Below are 17,470 nucleotides of genomic sequence, written 5' to 3'. Positions count from 1 at the left end.
CGCTGACCCTTTGGGGTCAAGTAGCACAGACTACGTTAGACCTATGGTCTCTCGTGCCCTTAATCACGCTGATCCTTCGGGGTCTCATGACAGAGAAACTTCCGTTTCTCTTTTGCGCTGATCCTTCGGGGTCTCACAACGCTGTTCAAGCTGAAGCTTTGGGTTCTCGTGATCATAGTCATACTTATATGACAGAGTTTGGGGACTCAAGTTGTGTTGACCGTTAGCGGTCACACAACACAGGCTATTGTGATCGTTAGGGTGAACATAGTAGTGAGTACTCTCTCCACACTGAGAGCTCTCGCACGATGGGTTTGGCATGCATGACCAAATTGGCGCGCACGACCGAATTATTGTGCACGACCAGATTACCGTGCACGACCAAATTGGCGTGCACGGCCGATGTGGCGCGCACGACCAAATTGGCGCTCACGATATATAGGGCGCTCACGACCTATAGGGCGCGCACGACCAAATTGGCGCTCACGATCTATGGGGCGCGCACGACCAAATTGGCGCTCACGATCTATGGGGCGCGCACGACCAAATTGGCGCTCACGACTCATGTGGCGCGCACGACCAAGTTGACGCGCGCTAGCGGATTGGCGCGCACAGCTGATGGTGGCGCGCTCGACCATATTGACGTGCGCCCATGACCATGTTGGCGTGTGCGCGAGCACCTGGGCTCACGCAATCAGTTGAAGTGCGCGAACAACTCTTATGACAGAGTTTTTCGAACTCTCGTTGCGAGAAGTGTTCACGAGTGCACAAGAGTTTTACTCTCATGACAGAGTTTTCGAACTTTCGTCCCGTGAATTGTTCGCGCGCCCATCGTCATCAAGAGTTTTACTCTTATGACAGAGGGATGCCTCCTGCCTAAGGGTTCACGAATCTTTACAGGTAACTATGACACAGTTCCTTTGGATCCTGGTCACGTAACACGATTCCTGAAAATTCCGTCAGGAATCAGCGACAGAGTTCCTGCAGGTTCTTGGCACAACATCCCTCAAGGTCGTGAGAAAGGAATTCACAAATAGATTCTGAACCCCTAGGTTCTCATCCGAATCTCTCGGTTTCCACGATCCAGAGTTTTTCTGAAAACTCTATGGTCGACCTCCTCCCCCTACGGGATGGGTCTTCCAAAAGTGTGACTTGATACGTCACTCAACACTCCCAGCTGAATACTATATCAGCTAGTCTGGTTTCGCCAACACTGATCCTTTCGTTTTCGAACGAACCACCGTCATCTTTCCTCCACCTTCCCACTTTGAGTGGTTTGGTTAGCAGACGGAAATGAGCGAGGAATAAAAAAATTCTTTACATTGCAGTTCATTTCCCCTGGCAGGCCTTGCCTGATTTAGACGGTAGTTTTCTCACTAGCGAGAAAGCGTTTGATGTCAACCCTTTCGGGTAAGCTGTCGATAGCAATTATGTCTGACATTCTTGAAGCAAACTCCCACATACGAGACTTCACCCTTTTTGGGAGACTCGTTCCTGAGAAGTTTTTACAGAACTTCAATGAGTGTTGTTAAAACTTCATGAAGGGCGTAGGCCATCCCGGAGCATGCGCTTTAGCCAAGACAAAATTGCAAGGTTATTGTCTTAAACTCGATTCTACCGTTTGATGGAGGCAGCCTTCCCCGTCAATGTACTGTGGGTATAACGACTTGCCTTTTACACGATAGGCTTCCGAGACTTTTTATTCTATCCTTACAGGGTTATTTTTTCGAACAATTAGTCCCGAAGGAGCGTTGTTAGCTGACGTTAAAAGAATGATAGCAACAGCGTGAGCAACTTTTCATTTCGTTTACGAACGTTTCAAACTCCGCCCACAGGTAACCAGACATGTGTTTCTGTGTAATGAACACTGGCTAGCCCCTCACATAAAGAGGAGGGGTAAACCAAAGGGGAAATGATCTCCTCTATAACTGTATATTTTTGTTTGAGAACATGCTCGCTCTCATTCAAGAAAATATTACAGTTAGTCAACGATCAAAATTCTTTCGGCAATAATGTTGCGATTCGTCGCACATACTTTATTCCCGCAACCGGATTCGGTGCAAACGTTTCCTGGAGGCAGAGAATACGCATGCGCTAGCGCGAATGGACAAGTACATATATGTGTGCAAGCTATTTTTCTGCCAATAAGTGCTATATACATCTTGCAATTAGAACTCTGTTCTATTAAGTTGTATATTTATATCCCCTACTGAAACCAGGTTATTCAGTACATTACTTGGGTACTTTCCTGTAACCAGACATACGGAATTTACGTTCTGCCTCCTTATAGGCATTTTTTCCTTTCCCCTAATCGGAAGTCTTAGTCTCCTACAAAGGCTTTGGCTGGAAACTTCTCATAAGCATATCTGTTCCCTAGTAGGGAACATTTAATATAAATGCTAGGTTACCGATCGGAGACGGAGAAGTACGAACGTTTTTTGTCCTAAGAAGGAGAAACCTCCGTTACGAACGTTTTCAACATTCTCCAACTGAGTTCCGGACACGACTTTCATGTCGAACTACGCATGTATGCTTGTCATACCCACAGTTCGATGTTACTACTCTGTAGTAGACTTATGCTCTTTACCCACCCAACAATAGATTGAAGATACATCTCAATCCCCTCTTGGGTTTGGTTGGATGCATTCAGTGATTACTCTACAGTCTCTTGTCTGGAAAGCAATCTCTATGGAGATTCGCTATTATAACATAAGCTGTACTGATTAACTGGTTTTCCGTTTGGTATCAGTCTTATTCGGCCAACCACACTGGTTTAGTGGCAGTGGGAGGGAGAACAGGCTGTTCCCCTTCGTTGCAAGAACGTGCAATTGGCTATACGTCTTGACTTCATCTCGGGACGTGTTTATATCTATGCACTCCCCCCCCCTCACCGCTGGACAATCCGCGGATGATGGGTGGCAGACGAGAGCTTCTGCAAAGAGGCCTGTCTTCTTGTCTTCCCTCTGGATCTGATGCTCTCTTTAATGCATCAAAAGAGAGGGGGGTGGCCATATAACCGCACCATTCCAGCCTCGTCCGTTGGCCCGATTCAGAAAGGTACCAGCATTCACCTCTCTTAGAGAAGCATCTAGCAGCAGAAGCCTCAGATGGACAGAGTACAACTAGTTGCCCCCATCTGCTCGCGTCATTCCTGGTACAGGAATGTGCTTGCAAAACCACCCAGATAGTGGGTCCCTAGTGTCTTGGAATCATCTTGTATCCAAGAAAGTCTTAACTTTGTGAAGTCCCCGACTGTGGTTATGCTCGCAGCGGCCTTGAGCTTCAGGCTCCCACTCGACCGTTCCCCAGTCCCGGAACACCAGGCCCTCAAACAAGATGTATTCCAAGATCGGTGGGGCAGCCTATTTTCCCCCATTCGGTCTGGTGAAAAAGTCCTCAGCCAAGTCAGGATAAGCAAGATCTTATCAATGGCTCCAATAGCTTCGCTATGGCATCCCGCAGAATGGTTCTCAGACCTTCTGCAGCCCCAGACGGAGCCCCAATAGCTTCGCTATGGCAACCCGCAGAATGGTTCCCGGACCTTCTACAGCTCCTGACGGAGTTTCAAGGGATCTTCCTCCACGGCACGATCTTCCAAGCAGCCACATACTAACACTTTCCTAAGTCGTAGCTTTGCTTCGACTTCTCGCCTGGGGCGATCCTACACCACCCCTCTCAGAGAGGCCTTTCACAACAAGTTACGGAAAAGATGTCTAGGCACCTCAGAAACTTTTCAGCGTCGATCTTCCAGGCGAGGTGTTCGATCCTTGGTGACTGATGTCGTGGAAGGGGATTCTCTCCCATCGATGCCTTTACTTATACAAGTGTGAGATAACTTGTCCCCCGTCGGATCTCAACCTCCTCCTGGGAACGCGGTTTAGGTCCTTCAGTCTCTGAAGTCCCCTCTCTACGAACCTTATGCCCAGCAGCAGATCACTTCCTTACATGGAAGATGGCCTTTCTACTCACTTGGACTTTTGACCAAGAGAGTTAGTGTGTCATGTGATCCATCTTCTGATGTCTCCTACCCTAGGAGACGGGGAGAAATAATTCTCAGCGGCATCCCTGAGTGGATTGCCAAGACTCAAATCCGAGTGTGCTCTACCCTAGATGCAACCCATTTCAAATAAAGAGTCTTCGTTCGGTAACCGAAAAACCATCATGAGGAGTCTGTGGGGTTACCTTAAAAGAACGATACCAGCTCGCCCCCGTGTGTCGGCACTGTTGACCGGCACAGAGAAGGTCAAGAGGAGGACTTCAAGGATTTCCATCCCCTCTGGGATCGGAGGGCAATTGAGGCTACTCTCAATCTAGACTCTCCTCCATCCTAAGACCCAGAGCTCTTAACGTCAGTGGCGTTGCTACGTCCCTGGCATTCAAGAAACTAATATGTGGTGCAGATACTTTAGGTGGGCATGTGGAAGCGTCAATCGACCTTCACGGCCCACTACCTGCAAAGACGTAACCCACAAGAACATGGAGACTTTTCCCATTGGTCCTGTGGTAGTCGCACAACAAATGGTCCAAACACCTCAGGCTCCTTGATGGACAAGTAGCAGAGGGTTGAGGGCCGAGGCTACCCAGATTAGTCTGGGGTGAATGAGTAAGAATGCGTGGCTCCATTCTTCCTTTCACCTTCTCCTCTCTGGGGAAAACAGCTCCGCAAGCCTCAGCATAGCTGACCTCACCTCGCTGCAGGTAAGACCCATTTCCCTTGTGCCTCCTAAGTGTAGAACACTTTGTTATGTCTCCAGTACCTTTTAGAGGAAGGGTATTGGGTAAGTCTTTAAGAACAATAGGTTTTGTACTTGTGTTCTTATGTTAAGGCAAGCCACACTGTTAGTTCCACTCACACACAAGCTTCTGCAGTTTGCTATCAGTGCATTACCTCATATCGGCACTTGATTTTAGCGAGGGTAGGGTCCCTTCTACAATCGATCACAGATCGAAATAGAGAGGACCCCGGGTCATGACCAAGGCCAGTTGGTGAGGACCTCCTCCCTCCTAAGAGTAAGTTACCCTATAAGTAGCGGAGGGTTTGTATCTACGTCGGAACAAATAACAAATTTGTAAGTAATTTGTATTTTTCCTAGTATACAAACCTGGAGCTATTTATGCAAATTGACCCGCCACCCTGTCCCCCGAGAAGTCTTGCCATAAAGCAAAGTAGTTACTCAGCCGAGTGGTGTGAGTGAACGGGGTAGCCAGTCTACCCCACCCCCCACCCGCTAACTAGCGGACGGGGTAGTTATCCCTCACTAAAATTATCAAGGCTCGTCTTTCAGCTGCGCCGAAAGTATACCCTGTAAATAGCTCCATGTTTGTATACTAGGAGAAATACAAATTACTCACAAATTTGTTTTTTCAATATTAAACTTACCCGATGATCATATAGCTGTCAGCTCTGCTGCCCGACAGAAAAACCTACGGGCGGAATACGCCAGCGATCGCTATACAGGTGGGGGTGTACATCAACAGCGCCATCTGTCAAGTAGGTACTCAAGTACTCGATGTCAACACAGAACCAATTTTCTCTCTGTCGTGCCACTGGCAAGACCTACTAAATACGCTGTTACTAACTGGATTTGTTTTCACAACTATATGGTGAAGTACACTATTCCAGTTTTGAGCTTTCGCTGTGCAGGGGTTTTATCTTCATTTCAAAACTTGAACTCGTTTTAGATAGTTTTAATTATGGTGACAAAGAGAGTATGGACTCTCTTTCACTTTTAAATGGCCGACCCTTCCCTTAGACGGAAGTGTGTTTAGGTTTTTAGTAATTTTGCTTAACATGTTATAGATCTATATTTTATATCTCTCCGCCTTTATTAGGCCTCTTCTATTAACTTTCCTTTTATTATAAACATATAAAAATAAATTTTTATGTTTTGTTTATGTGCGGCCTTTCCTGATAGTAGGCGGTCCTGACTTGGAACCGAAGTTAATCAACGTTAAGCCCGTTATATCGTTTTTAACCTTTAAAGAATTTATAACTTTTTAAATTTAATCTTTTATGAAAGAATTTCTTTGATAGTCTCGTACTGTTTTCAAAGATGAGCTAACGTTTAGTTTTTAGTCTTCGCAGTTGTTGGCGTTCAGGACGTTCAACATGCGCTCTATCGTTACGATAGAGAGAGAGTGTATCACGGTTTCACTTTGCAGTAAGAGTAAACCGATTCTAGCGTTTCGTTCATTCTTTCTTAGCTTAAATGGTTTAAATTCTAAATTAAAGGAACTTTTTATTTGGAAAACCTTTCAGTTTGTTTTTTTTTTTCCTTTAGCAAATTTCATGTTTTGACGATATATATTTGGGCTCTTCTCTCAGGTGCGAAATCTAGAGAGAAAGAGAGAGATAGAGACGGAGGGAGAGAGAGGAGAAAAAACGTTTCGTTCAAGCGGGTAACGTTGTTCTCGTTTTACTCTCCTCCCTAGTCGCTGTAGGGGAAGAAGGTAAAACGTTTCTAGGGTTTTATTCTTGTTCCCAGGCTATGTGCGGTGAGAGATTGTAAACGTAGTTTATTTGATCTAGTGTTTAGTCTCTTTCCCAGCCACTGAATTCTTTATCTTTATATATGTTTTCTGTTGCATTATACGACTGTTTTCGCAATTACTACCTTTTATTGAAGGGTAGGATTGCGTGTTTCAGGTAGAAATCAGTAAAAGTTTCGATTTCAGTGAAATAAGTGCAAAACAGAAAATCAAAGTGATAAAGTGATATGCGCAAAGTGTTACAGTGTTGCGTCCGAGGGTTCGTCTGTTCGTGCCAGTCGTTCACCTAGTCCGGGACCTCTTGCAAGCTCCCAAGCCCAGGGGAGAAGTAATGTCGAACGACTTATGGGTTCCTCAGGCCTTGATCAACGAACAGACGTTTTTCCCTCCGTGGTTTCGGGCGTATCTACCCAAGATCGCCCCACCCACACAAAGACGAGAGAGCCCATTTACTTCTCGTCTGCGGAAGAGGTTTCTCGTAAGAAACCTTGGACCAAGGTCTCGCAGCTTATTAAGTGCAAGTCGGTCCCTTCCGCGCAAGTCCAACGGCCCAGGTGTAGCCACTGGGTCAGTTCGGACTCGCTGCAGTCATCCGACGACTGCACACCTCCCAAGAGAGGCAAGGTGGTACCGCAACAGGCAGTAACTCCGTCTGTTGCCGCACCCGCTGTTTTAGACCCTCAGTCACAACGGACAGTAGCTCCGTCTGTTGCCGTTTTGTAGACCCTAAGTGGTCTTTACTGCAGTCTATGCAGACTCAGTTAGCTGCGGTTATGCAGGAGTTTCGTGCGGAGAAGGTTAACGCTGCACCCGTTAGCCTACAACCTGCCACGGTTGTGCGCCCAGCTCACGCTGCGGCTGCCTGCTCCCACACTCCGACTGCGGAGAAGGTTGACGATGCACCCGTTTGCCTACAACCTGCCACGTTTGTGCGCCCAGCTCACGCTGCGGCTGCCTGCTCCCACACTCCGACTGCGGAGAAGGTTTACGATGCACCCGTTTGCCTACAACCTGCCACGGTTGTGCGCCCAGCAGACGCTGCGGCTGCCTGCTCCCACACTCTGGCTGTGAGAGCTCCTCCACCCATGCGCAGTCGACCCTGCCAGACGCATGCTGACTCCCACAGACGCACGGAGCACTCCGTTGACGTGCGTGTGCTACCACAACAACAGGAGGGTGGAGTTAAGCTGCCGTGTTTTGACACGGTGCTTCAGCCTCCGCAACCCACTGTGGTTACCGCCACTCGCCCGCAGCAGACTACTCAGTCAGGAGTTGAGGCTTCCCCACACAGCTTTGGTTGTTGCCAGCTCACAGACTGTCAAGCAGTTACATAACGTTGCCTTCTGGTCTGCTACTTATGCACCAGTGCTGTATGTCCTCTTGTAACTGCTGCTCCTCGTTCGCCTCACGTCAGAACTTACACTAGGCCTAGCTACTTCGAAGCCGTTGTTGTTAAGCTAGTGCTCTCTCGCTCTCCTAGAGAGCGTTACGTCGGCTAGGCGACTGGTTCTTGCACCAGGAGGAGTTTTAGGGATACAGCCTTTTGATTTCCCTTCTTTTTATCTGGCTTATAGAGCGAGAGTCTGTTAGGACACGAGAGAAGTTCTCAGCTTGGGAGTTCATGCCTCTGCCCAGGTAGACTTCTCAATTCTGGTAGACTCGGCCAGGCGCATAGCCAGGAGACGCTCCAGTTGTTTACAGGTCAACTTCTCAACTTTTGTCGAGCCTTTGAAGTTTTGCTGTACTTTTATGTCACACATAACAAGGCTTCCAGGGATGGTAAATGGCTCCGCTTCAGTCGCTAACCCCGTCTGTTGCCACACCTGCTCCCGTAGACCCTAATGGGCTTTGCTGCAAGACATGCAGTCCAAGCTTGTGTCCTTGATAGAGGACTTAATACGGAGAAGAACCTTCTGGCCAACAACCTTCCTACCGGTTGGTTGTGCGCCCTGTTGACGCTGAGGTATCTTACTCCACCGATGCGACCCAGTGTGGGTTGCCAGTCGCACGTTGACTTTAAGCGACGCTCGGAGGTGGTTGTTGACGTTCAGTGTGTCACTAGGAAGACGTTCAACAACCAGCAGAGGTGACTTGTTGTGACGCAGTGCGTCAACCTCAGCAACCCGGTAGGGTGTTGACTGCACAACCCAGACAGTCTAGACAGTTTCGGGTTGACGCTGTACTTCCTCGCGTCTCCATGGTTGACAGTTCACAGACTGTGCAGCAGTACCATGATATTGCGTCCGGCTCCGTCACGCATCCACCAGTGCGACCGGATTCAGCGAGTCAGACGTTGCCCACTCCGTTGCTGTTTTCCTCATCAGTTTCGGATGAGGAACCCTCTGATGAGGACGTTGCTGAACAAGACGATCAACCCCCAGCCCTGCTATCCATCCAGAAGATGCTGAAGAAGGAACGCTGCCCTGTCAGGCTGTGGATGAGTCTGGTAAGGACACTGTCATCCGTGGTTCAATTTGTGTCACTAGGAAGACTACACCTCCGTCCTCTTCTATACCATCTAGCTTTTCACTGGAAAAAGGACAAGACGCTAGAAGCGGTCTCGATCCCGGTTTCCGGAAAGATAAAGTCTGGTCTGACTTGGTGAAAGGACTTTTTCAACCTTAGAAAGGGTCTTCCCCTGACTGTTCAGACTCCCAACCACGTTCTCTTCTCGGACGCATCGGACGTAGGCTGGGGTGCGACATTAGACTGTAGGGAATGCTCGGGATTATGGTACTTGAGTCAAAGGACAATGCATTTCAACTGCAAGAAGCTACTGACAGTACGTCTGACCTGGAAAAGCTTCAGGTCTCTCCTTCAAGGCAAAGTGGTGGAGGTGAACTCGGACAACACACGGCTTTGACGTACATCTCCAAGCAAGGAGGGACCTACTCTCTGACATGGTGCGAGATCGCAAGGGACCTCCTCACCTGGTCAACAGGTCTAGACTTTTCACTAGTAACGAGGTTCATCCAAGGCAACTTGAATGTCATAGCAGATTGTCTCAGTCGGAAGGGACAAATAATTCCAACAGAATGGACCCTCTACAAGGATGTATGCAAGAGACTTTGGGCCACCTGGGGCCAGCCAACCATAGATCTCTTCGCAACCTCGATGACCGAGGGGCTCCCAATAGTTTGCTCACCTATCCCGGACCCAGCAGTAGTTCATATAGATGCCTTTCTACTAGATTGGTCACATCTAGATCTATATGCATTCCCTCCGTTCAAGAGTGTCAACAAGGTACTGCAGAAGTTCGCCTCTCACGAAGGGACAAGGTTGACGCTAGTTGCTTCCCTCTGGCCCGCGAGAGAATGACTCACCGAGGTACTTCGGTGGCTAGTAGACGTTCCCAGAACACTTCCCCTAAGGGTGGACCTTCTACGTCAGCCACGCATAAAGAAGGTACACCAAGGCCTCCATGCTCTTCGTCTGACTGCCTTCAGACTATCGAAAGACTCTCGAGAGCTAGAGGCTTTTCGAAGGAGGCAACCAGAGCGTTTGCTAGAGCAAGGAGAACATCCACCCTTAGAATCTACCAATCGAAGTGGGAAATCTTCCGAAACTGGTGCAAGTCAGTATCCGTATCCTCGACCAGTACCTCTGTAACTCAAATAGCTGACTTTCTCTTATATCTGAGGAAAGAACGATCTCTTTCAGATCCCACTATCAAGGGTTACAGAAGCATGTTGGCATCAGTCTTCCGTCACAGAGGCTTAGATCTTTCCAACAATAAAGATCTACAGGACCTCCTTAAGTCTTTTGAGACCACGAAGGAGCGTCGTTTGGTTACACCTGGTTGGAATTTAGACGTGGTACTAAGATTCCTTATGTCAGACAGGTTCGAACCGCTTCAATCAGCCTCCCTGAAAGATCTCACCTTTAAGACTCTTTTTCTGATATGCTTAACCACAGCTAAAAGAGTCAGTGAGATTCATGCCTTCAGCAAGAACATCGGATTCTCATCCTAAACGGCTACATGTTCTACAACTTGGTTTTCTAGCCAAACACGAGCTGCCTTCTCGGCCTTGACCAATATCGTTCGATATTCCAAACTTATCGTATGGTTGGAAATGAACTAGAAAGAGTATTATGTCCTGTAAGAGCTCTTAAGTTCTATTTAAAAACCTTTACGAGGCCCGTCTGAAGCTTTATGATGTTCGGTTAAGAATCCTTCTTTACCTATGTCAGAGAATGCTTTATCCTATTTTATCAGACTGTTAATACGAGAAGCTCATTCCCATCTGAATGAGGAAGACCAAGCTTTGCTGAAGGTAAGGACACACGAAGTTAGAGCTGTCGCAACTTCCGTGGCCTTTAAACAAAATAGATCTCTGCAAAGTATATTCGACGCAACCTATTGGAAAAGCAAATCAGTGTTCGCGTCTTTTATCTTAAGAATGTCCAGTCTCTTTACGAGAACTGCTACACTCTGGGACCATTCGTAGCAACGAGTGCAGTAGTGGTGAGGGCTCCACCACTACAATTCCCTAATTCCATAACCTTTTTAATCTTTCTCTTGAAATGTTTTATTATTGTTTTTGGGTTGTCCGGAAGGCTAAGAAGCTTTTCGCATCCTACTTGATTTGGCGGGTGGTCAAAGTCATTTCTTGAGAAGCGCCTAGATTAGAGGTTTTGATGAGGACCTTTAGTATGGGTTGCAACCCTTCATACTTCAGCTCCTAGGAGTCGCTCAGCATCCTATGAGGATCGCGAGGCTCAGTAAGGAAGACGTACTTAAAAAGGCAGAGTAATTGTTCAAGTCGACTTCCTTACCAGGTACTTATTTATTTTATGTTTGTTATTTTGAATAACTGCTAAAATGAAATACGGAATACTTAGCTCATAATAATGTCAACATGTAATGCTGGTCTCTACCCACCCTCCTGGGTGTGAATCAGCTATATGATCATCGGGTAAGTTTAATATTGAAAAATGTTATTTTCATTAGTAAAATAAATTTTTGAATATACTTACCCGATGATCATAAATTAAAGGACCCACCCTTCCTCCCCAATAGAGACCCAGTGGACAGAGGAGAAAATTGGTTCTGTGTTGACATCGAGTACTTGAGTACCTACTTGACAGATGGCGCTGTTGATGTACACCCCCACCTGTATAGCGATCGCTGGCGTATTCCGCCCGTAGGTTTTTCTGTCGGGCAGCAGAGCTGACAGCTATATGATCATCGGGTAAGTATATTCAAAAATTTATTTTACTAATGAAAATAACATATTTTAGCCTAACAGGAAAGTCAATGGCAACCCCAGTTCCTAATTGGAGTGAAAGATATAATTGATTATTTCTTAATTAATTTTAGTTTTATTTTAATAACAAAGTTTTAAATACTGCAATTGTAATGCTGTTATTTTTTTCTTTGTTCGTAGGCTACCCTAGAAATAGTGCATCGAAGGCCAGAAAAAAAATTTCCAGTTGACAAGCGGAAAAGACCGAGCGTAATTCCAAAACCAACTCTAGGTTTGTAAATTAAAATTTCTTGAAAATTTCATGTTTTTTGACATCATATGTAAAGATGGTAACGTTTGGCAAGGAATGCTTCGGGCACTTTTGAGTTTTCATTGAAGTAAGTTAACTCTCCTTTTATTTATTCTGTCCATTTGTCAGGAACTGCATAGAGAACGGACGCTCAAAATCTATTTTTGGGTAAGATAGCCATGTCCTCCTGATGGAAGGTTCCTTTTACTAGCTTCCTAGGGTATATTTGACTACAGTGATATTCCCAGAGAATTTACCGTAAGGTCTCCAGAATTCTAACTTCTGGCGCAAATATCCCTAACTTTACCTTTTAGGGATATCGCATAATATCAGAGGACGTTTTCTTGACACGCCACATAGCTATCTTCACCCCAAATAGCGTGGCAAAAAACGAAGGGGAGCCGTTAGTAAGGTACCGCTCCTCCGTTACTGTTTAGAGTATCTAGATGACGTCATCATCGGCGCCATCTTTATTCCTTGTAGAGTTAAACGAGGTGCCACAGATACAGTACTTTTCGGGAGGGGTCCTGTCAAGCCCTTTTCATAAAAAGGAGGGGGGGGGGGTCCATTAGGACAACATGGCTATCTCACCCAAAAATAGATTTTTCGCTTCGCTCAAAATCGGTTTTTTTGCCTCAGGCCATGTCGTCCTGATGAAAGTTTACCAGAGCATTAATGTATCTGTGGATTTCTTATTGTGCCTTAACCTCAAGACAATATTTTTTTGGTCACTCAGACATAAAGACATATGACGTTACCGTTATACGTCATTTCTTCTAATCATGAACTATGTTAGTGCTTCCTGCCCCCTACAGGGAAGAGTCATACCAGACTCAGGAAAAAGCCTCGAGGTTTGCATATTTCATATGAACAAACCTAGCAACAAAACGGGTATACCGGTCTCATTGTATACCCCATCAATCAGAGTTTGTATACTCAATACGAACAAATGTTTGTATAAGCCATTGTCACCTCCCCGGACATGCAGGTCTAGCTGTATGCAAGGACAGACAGATTTATATCCGTGTAGAAACAAATGTTTGTATAGCCCAGTATCACATCCAAAGCATACAAGGTTAGTCGTATGCAAAGACAGACAGGTTTGCATGTGTAGAAACCAGGTATGTACACACAGTAAATATAGGAACAAGTTATACAGTTGTTCTCTTACTTATATGCAGATAAAAAGGGGAATCATAAATAATGCTCGTACACATCTTTATTTATTTGGATTTGGGGCGAAATGAGACGCAAATACCAATAAGTACTCAATAAGAATTTTTTTTTTTTTTTTTTCTCCTAAATTCAACATGCATTATATAGTAACATACAAAATGTTTGTGAATCATAGTAAGAATAAATTATACAGGCAATTTCAGAAATACTTGTTTCATCTGAAAAGGAAACGATTATAATGCCATCAGACTGAAAATTTCATAAATTTTCTAATATACATTTCTGTAGTTGGCTGTCTTTTCACACGTGAAAAAAACACATGGTACACGTGATAATTCTTTATGCATTTTTTCACCTTTAGTATCTGGAACAGTCCATAGTGTCACCTTGGTGACACTTCACTTTACGTGTTGTGCCGTAAGGTGTCAACACGCACACCCTGCACATAACAGTCCCAATTAATTCACTGTTCCTCGCAGCATTAAGCGACAGGTTTTAGAACACTACCTGCCGCCACCACAAATCTCTCAATCTCTTGCACTTGCTTCGCGTAGTGTTTGAAAAACACTCTGGATGACTTCCATCCAGTATACGAGCGAGACGTTCAAAATCCATGTACTGGAAAATATTCAGAGACGAAGCAATTTTTCTCGGATCGTGTCCTGCGGGTGTACTGTCTGGATCCGTTCTGTGAATGAAGTAAGTGATCTTTGCCCTTAGTTGTTTTAGAGACAAATTTGAGCTTGATGTTTCTCCTTTAAAGAGCTGTCCTCCCCTAAAGTCTGAAGTTCTATGAAGATAGACCTTTAGGCACTCTACTGGACACAGCGAGACATCTTCCTTCAGAGGGCAGATTCTCCAGGGACCCCACCTTTTGGTAGGTCGCTCGTTTTTAGCGAGAAACGTTGGGTCAGGAAAAAGATTCAGTCTCCCCCTTGCGTGAACTGAATATGGCCCTCATCCCTAGAAAAGGCCACTATTTCATTCACTCTGGCGCCCGAGGCTAGAGCAATTAAGAATATAACTTTTGGGGTCAAATCTTTCAGAGAGCAGTTCTCATTGTCCATTGTTGATGCAAAGTGAAGAACTTTGACCAAGGACCACGAGATGGGCCTCGAAGGTGCTGTAGGCGTAAGTCTAGCACAAGCCTTAGGAATCTTGTTAAAGATTTCATTAGAGAAGTCTACTTGGAAGGCGTACAGTAAAGGTCTAGCCAAGGCAGATTTACACGTTATCGTATTGGCTGCTAAACCTTGTTCATGAAGATGAATAAAGAAGGATAAATAGAAATCTGTTGAGATCTCCTTTGGTTTCTTTGCCTTGACAAACGCAACCCATTTCTTCCAAGACGACTCATATTGTCTTCTGGTAGATTTAGACTTGTATTCTTCTAAAAAGTCTATACTGTCTCTCGAAATCCCAAACCTTTTTTTAACTGCTAAGGAGAGAAAATCATGAGATGAAGGTTTCGAGTATTCTGTGATGAAGCGAAGACAGTCGACTTCTGTACTTGTTGAGTCAAAACTTGGTCCGGCAACGGGACCAGCCTCAGCCGCAATTCCAATATTAGAGGGAACCAGACGCTCATTGGCCACTTGTGAGCCACTATGGCTGCCGTTCCCTGAAAGGATCTCAGCTTGTTGAGGACTTTCAACAGAAGGTTGGATGGAGGGAACAGGTAAATCCTGGTCCATCTGTTCCAATCGAGGGACATGGTGTCCACTGCTTCCGCTAGAGGGTTCTCGTATGGGGCCACGTATCGAGGTAGTTTCTTGTTGTCGCTCGTCGCGAAGAGCTCGATCTGCAGTTCTGGGACTTGACGTACGATGAAAGAGAATGATCCTGCGTCTAGGGACCACTCTGACTCTATCGGTGTGAACCTGGATAGAGCATCCGCCGTCACATTGCGGAACCCTTGGAGGTGAATTGCTGATATGTGCCATCTCTTCTTTTCTGCCAACCGGAAGATGGCCAACATCACTTGGTTGATTTGGGGCGATCTCGAACCTTGACGATTCAGACATCTCATTATTACCTCGCTGTCCAGGACCAGTTTTATGTGGGTCAAGCAGCGAGGAGCCAATTTTTTCAGTGTAAGGAAGACTGCCATGGCTTCCAGAATATTGATGTGGAAGGTCTTGAATAGAGAGGACCAAGTCCTTGGACTTTCCGTTGGTGAGAGTGACCTCCCCATCCTTCCTTTGATGCGTCTGTGTGGATGATGACTGAAGGTGGAGGTGGTTGTAAGGGTACAGATTTCTACAGGTACTTGGCCTCCGACCACGGCTTGAGAAGTGATCGTAGTCGAGTCGGTATTGGTCTTCTTAGATCTCTTCGAGCGTTTGATGCGTATCTTCTCCAGACTCATGTTGCATCCTTTGATTGTGCTCTTAGCACTGGGTCTGTCAATGATGCAAACTGAAGGGAGCCCAGCACTCTCTCCTGTTGGCGTCTTGATATCCGACTGGATTTCAGAAGTCTCTTGACAGATCCCGCTATCTCTCTCCTCTTCTTTGACGGAATGGAGAGACGGTGTGACTGTAAGTTCCAATGTATTCCAAGCCATTGAAACTTCTGAGCTGGAGATAGTCGAAACTTTTTGCTGTTGATCTTGAATCCCAGATGTTCCAGGAACTGGATCACTTTCTTGGAGGCTTGCATGCATTCCGTCTCGGATGCTGCCCACACCAGCCAATCGTCCAGGTAGGCTAGTACCTGGACACCTTTTAGGCGTAGTTGATGAACGATTGCATTTGCAAGCTTCGTGAAGATCCTTGGGGCTATGTTTAGCCTGAAGGGCATGGCTCTAAAGACGTATTTCTTCTTCTGTAGCCTGAATCCTAGGTAGGAGGAAAGTTGACGATTGATTGGAATATGCCAATAGGCATCTGCCATGTCTTTGGAGACTGTGTATGCCATCTAGGGCAACAGGATCCTTTTGTGTTGAAGGGTTAACATCCTGAACTTTTAGTTTACTGTACTATGAACTTGTTGAGTGGCGACAAGTCCAGAATGACTCTGAGTTTGTCTGAGTCCTTCTTGGGAACACAAAACAGCCTTCCTTGAAATTTGATGGACTTTGCCCTCTTTATTACTTTTTTGCTCAAGAGTTCTCGGATGTATTCTTCCAGAACGGGGGTGGAGTGTTGGAAGAATTGAGGGAATGATGGTGGAGCTGTGTTCCAGCTCCATCCTAGTCTGTTCTTGATCAGGCTGTGGTCCCAGGGATCGAAGGTCCAGTGATCCGAAATGAGTGTAGTCTTCCTCCTACTTGAAGCATCTCATTTCTGCTGTTGACCGGAGGACTTTCCTCCTTGACCACGTCCTCCCCTATTTCCTTTTCCTCTTGAGGGGTGTCTAGAGGAACCTCTAAATGTTTCTCTACCTTTCGCTCGAAAGGTAGTGGACTGTCTCTCAAAGGCTGGAGTAAGGGCTGGTGACTGTCACCACCTGCTGGGGGTACCAACTGGTAGGTGGGTTGAGGTTGTGCCACCATCTGGATCACCGCGGTCATGGGAAGTCGTCGTTGCTTTTGCTGTTTTCTTGCGGGGCGAGAGGGCAACCTTGGCATCTTTGTCTTCCTTTTTGGTTGGGGACCCTCATCCGGGGAAGACTTCCTTTTTAGTGACAAGCCCCACTTCTGGAGAAGGTTCCTATTCTCCGTGGCGGCCTTGTCGACTACTTCCTTGACCACTACACTCAGGAAGATATTAGCTTCCTGGGTTCGTGTCTCACAGCAGCCGAGGCGAACACGAACTCCCTACAAGCCCTTCTGGCTTTAACGAAGCCATTTAGGTCCTTCGTTACAGTAGTCAAATGTGTTTTGGCCACAACCATAAACATATCCGGGTTCTTAGGGTCGGTTGTCATTGTCTCCAAGGTAGTCTGGAGGGACATAGAAGCTGCAAGCCTTTCTTTAGTCTCTTGCTCCCTGCGCAAGAGAAACTCCGACAACTTGGGGAGGTTCTCGCCGAACTGGCGTCCGGCAATATCTGCCTCCAACTTCCCGACTGAGAAGGTAAGATGTACTTCCTTCCGGTCCTTCTGGTCCATAGGCAAAGCTAAGGATAAGGGTTTACACTCCTCGAGTGTAGGGCAAGGTTTCCCAGCTTCTATTTCCTTTAATATGGCCTAGTACCCATTTTCCATGAAGGGGAAGGCCCGAGTAGTTGCAGCAAGAAAGAAAGGGTGTTTCTTATTCAGGGCTGGCACCTTGGAATTAGTGAAGCCCCTCTCCTTCAGGGTACTAGCCAACAAAGCCTGAGCTTTGGAATGGTAAAAAACTATGACCTCTTTTGGCTCTGTCTCT

The 17,470-nt window shown here is 46.2% G+C and overlaps 1 protein-coding gene across 1 annotated transcript in view; it reads left to right on the top strand.

The window, feature by feature from the left end:
- The window catches only part of LOC137625964 (uncharacterized), a 365,639-nt gene that overhangs the window by 188,223 nt on the left and 159,946 nt on the right, over nt 1-17,470 (top strand). The window contains exon 7 of the mRNA XM_068357031.1: nt 11,877-11,967. Coding sequence (XP_068213132.1) covers nt 11,877-11,967 — 91 coding nt within the window. The remainder of the gene's footprint in view (nt 1-11,876; nt 11,968-17,470) is intronic.

Source organism: Palaemon carinicauda, chromosome 33 (assembly GCF_036898095.1).
Source record: "Palaemon carinicauda isolate YSFRI2023 chromosome 33, ASM3689809v2, whole genome shotgun sequence".
Classification (NCBI taxonomy): Eukaryota; Metazoa; Arthropoda; class Malacostraca; order Decapoda; family Palaemonidae; genus Palaemon; species Palaemon carinicauda.
The sequence above is the reverse complement of the archived record's forward strand: the minus strand, read 5'-3'. Positions and strand labels throughout refer to the sequence as shown.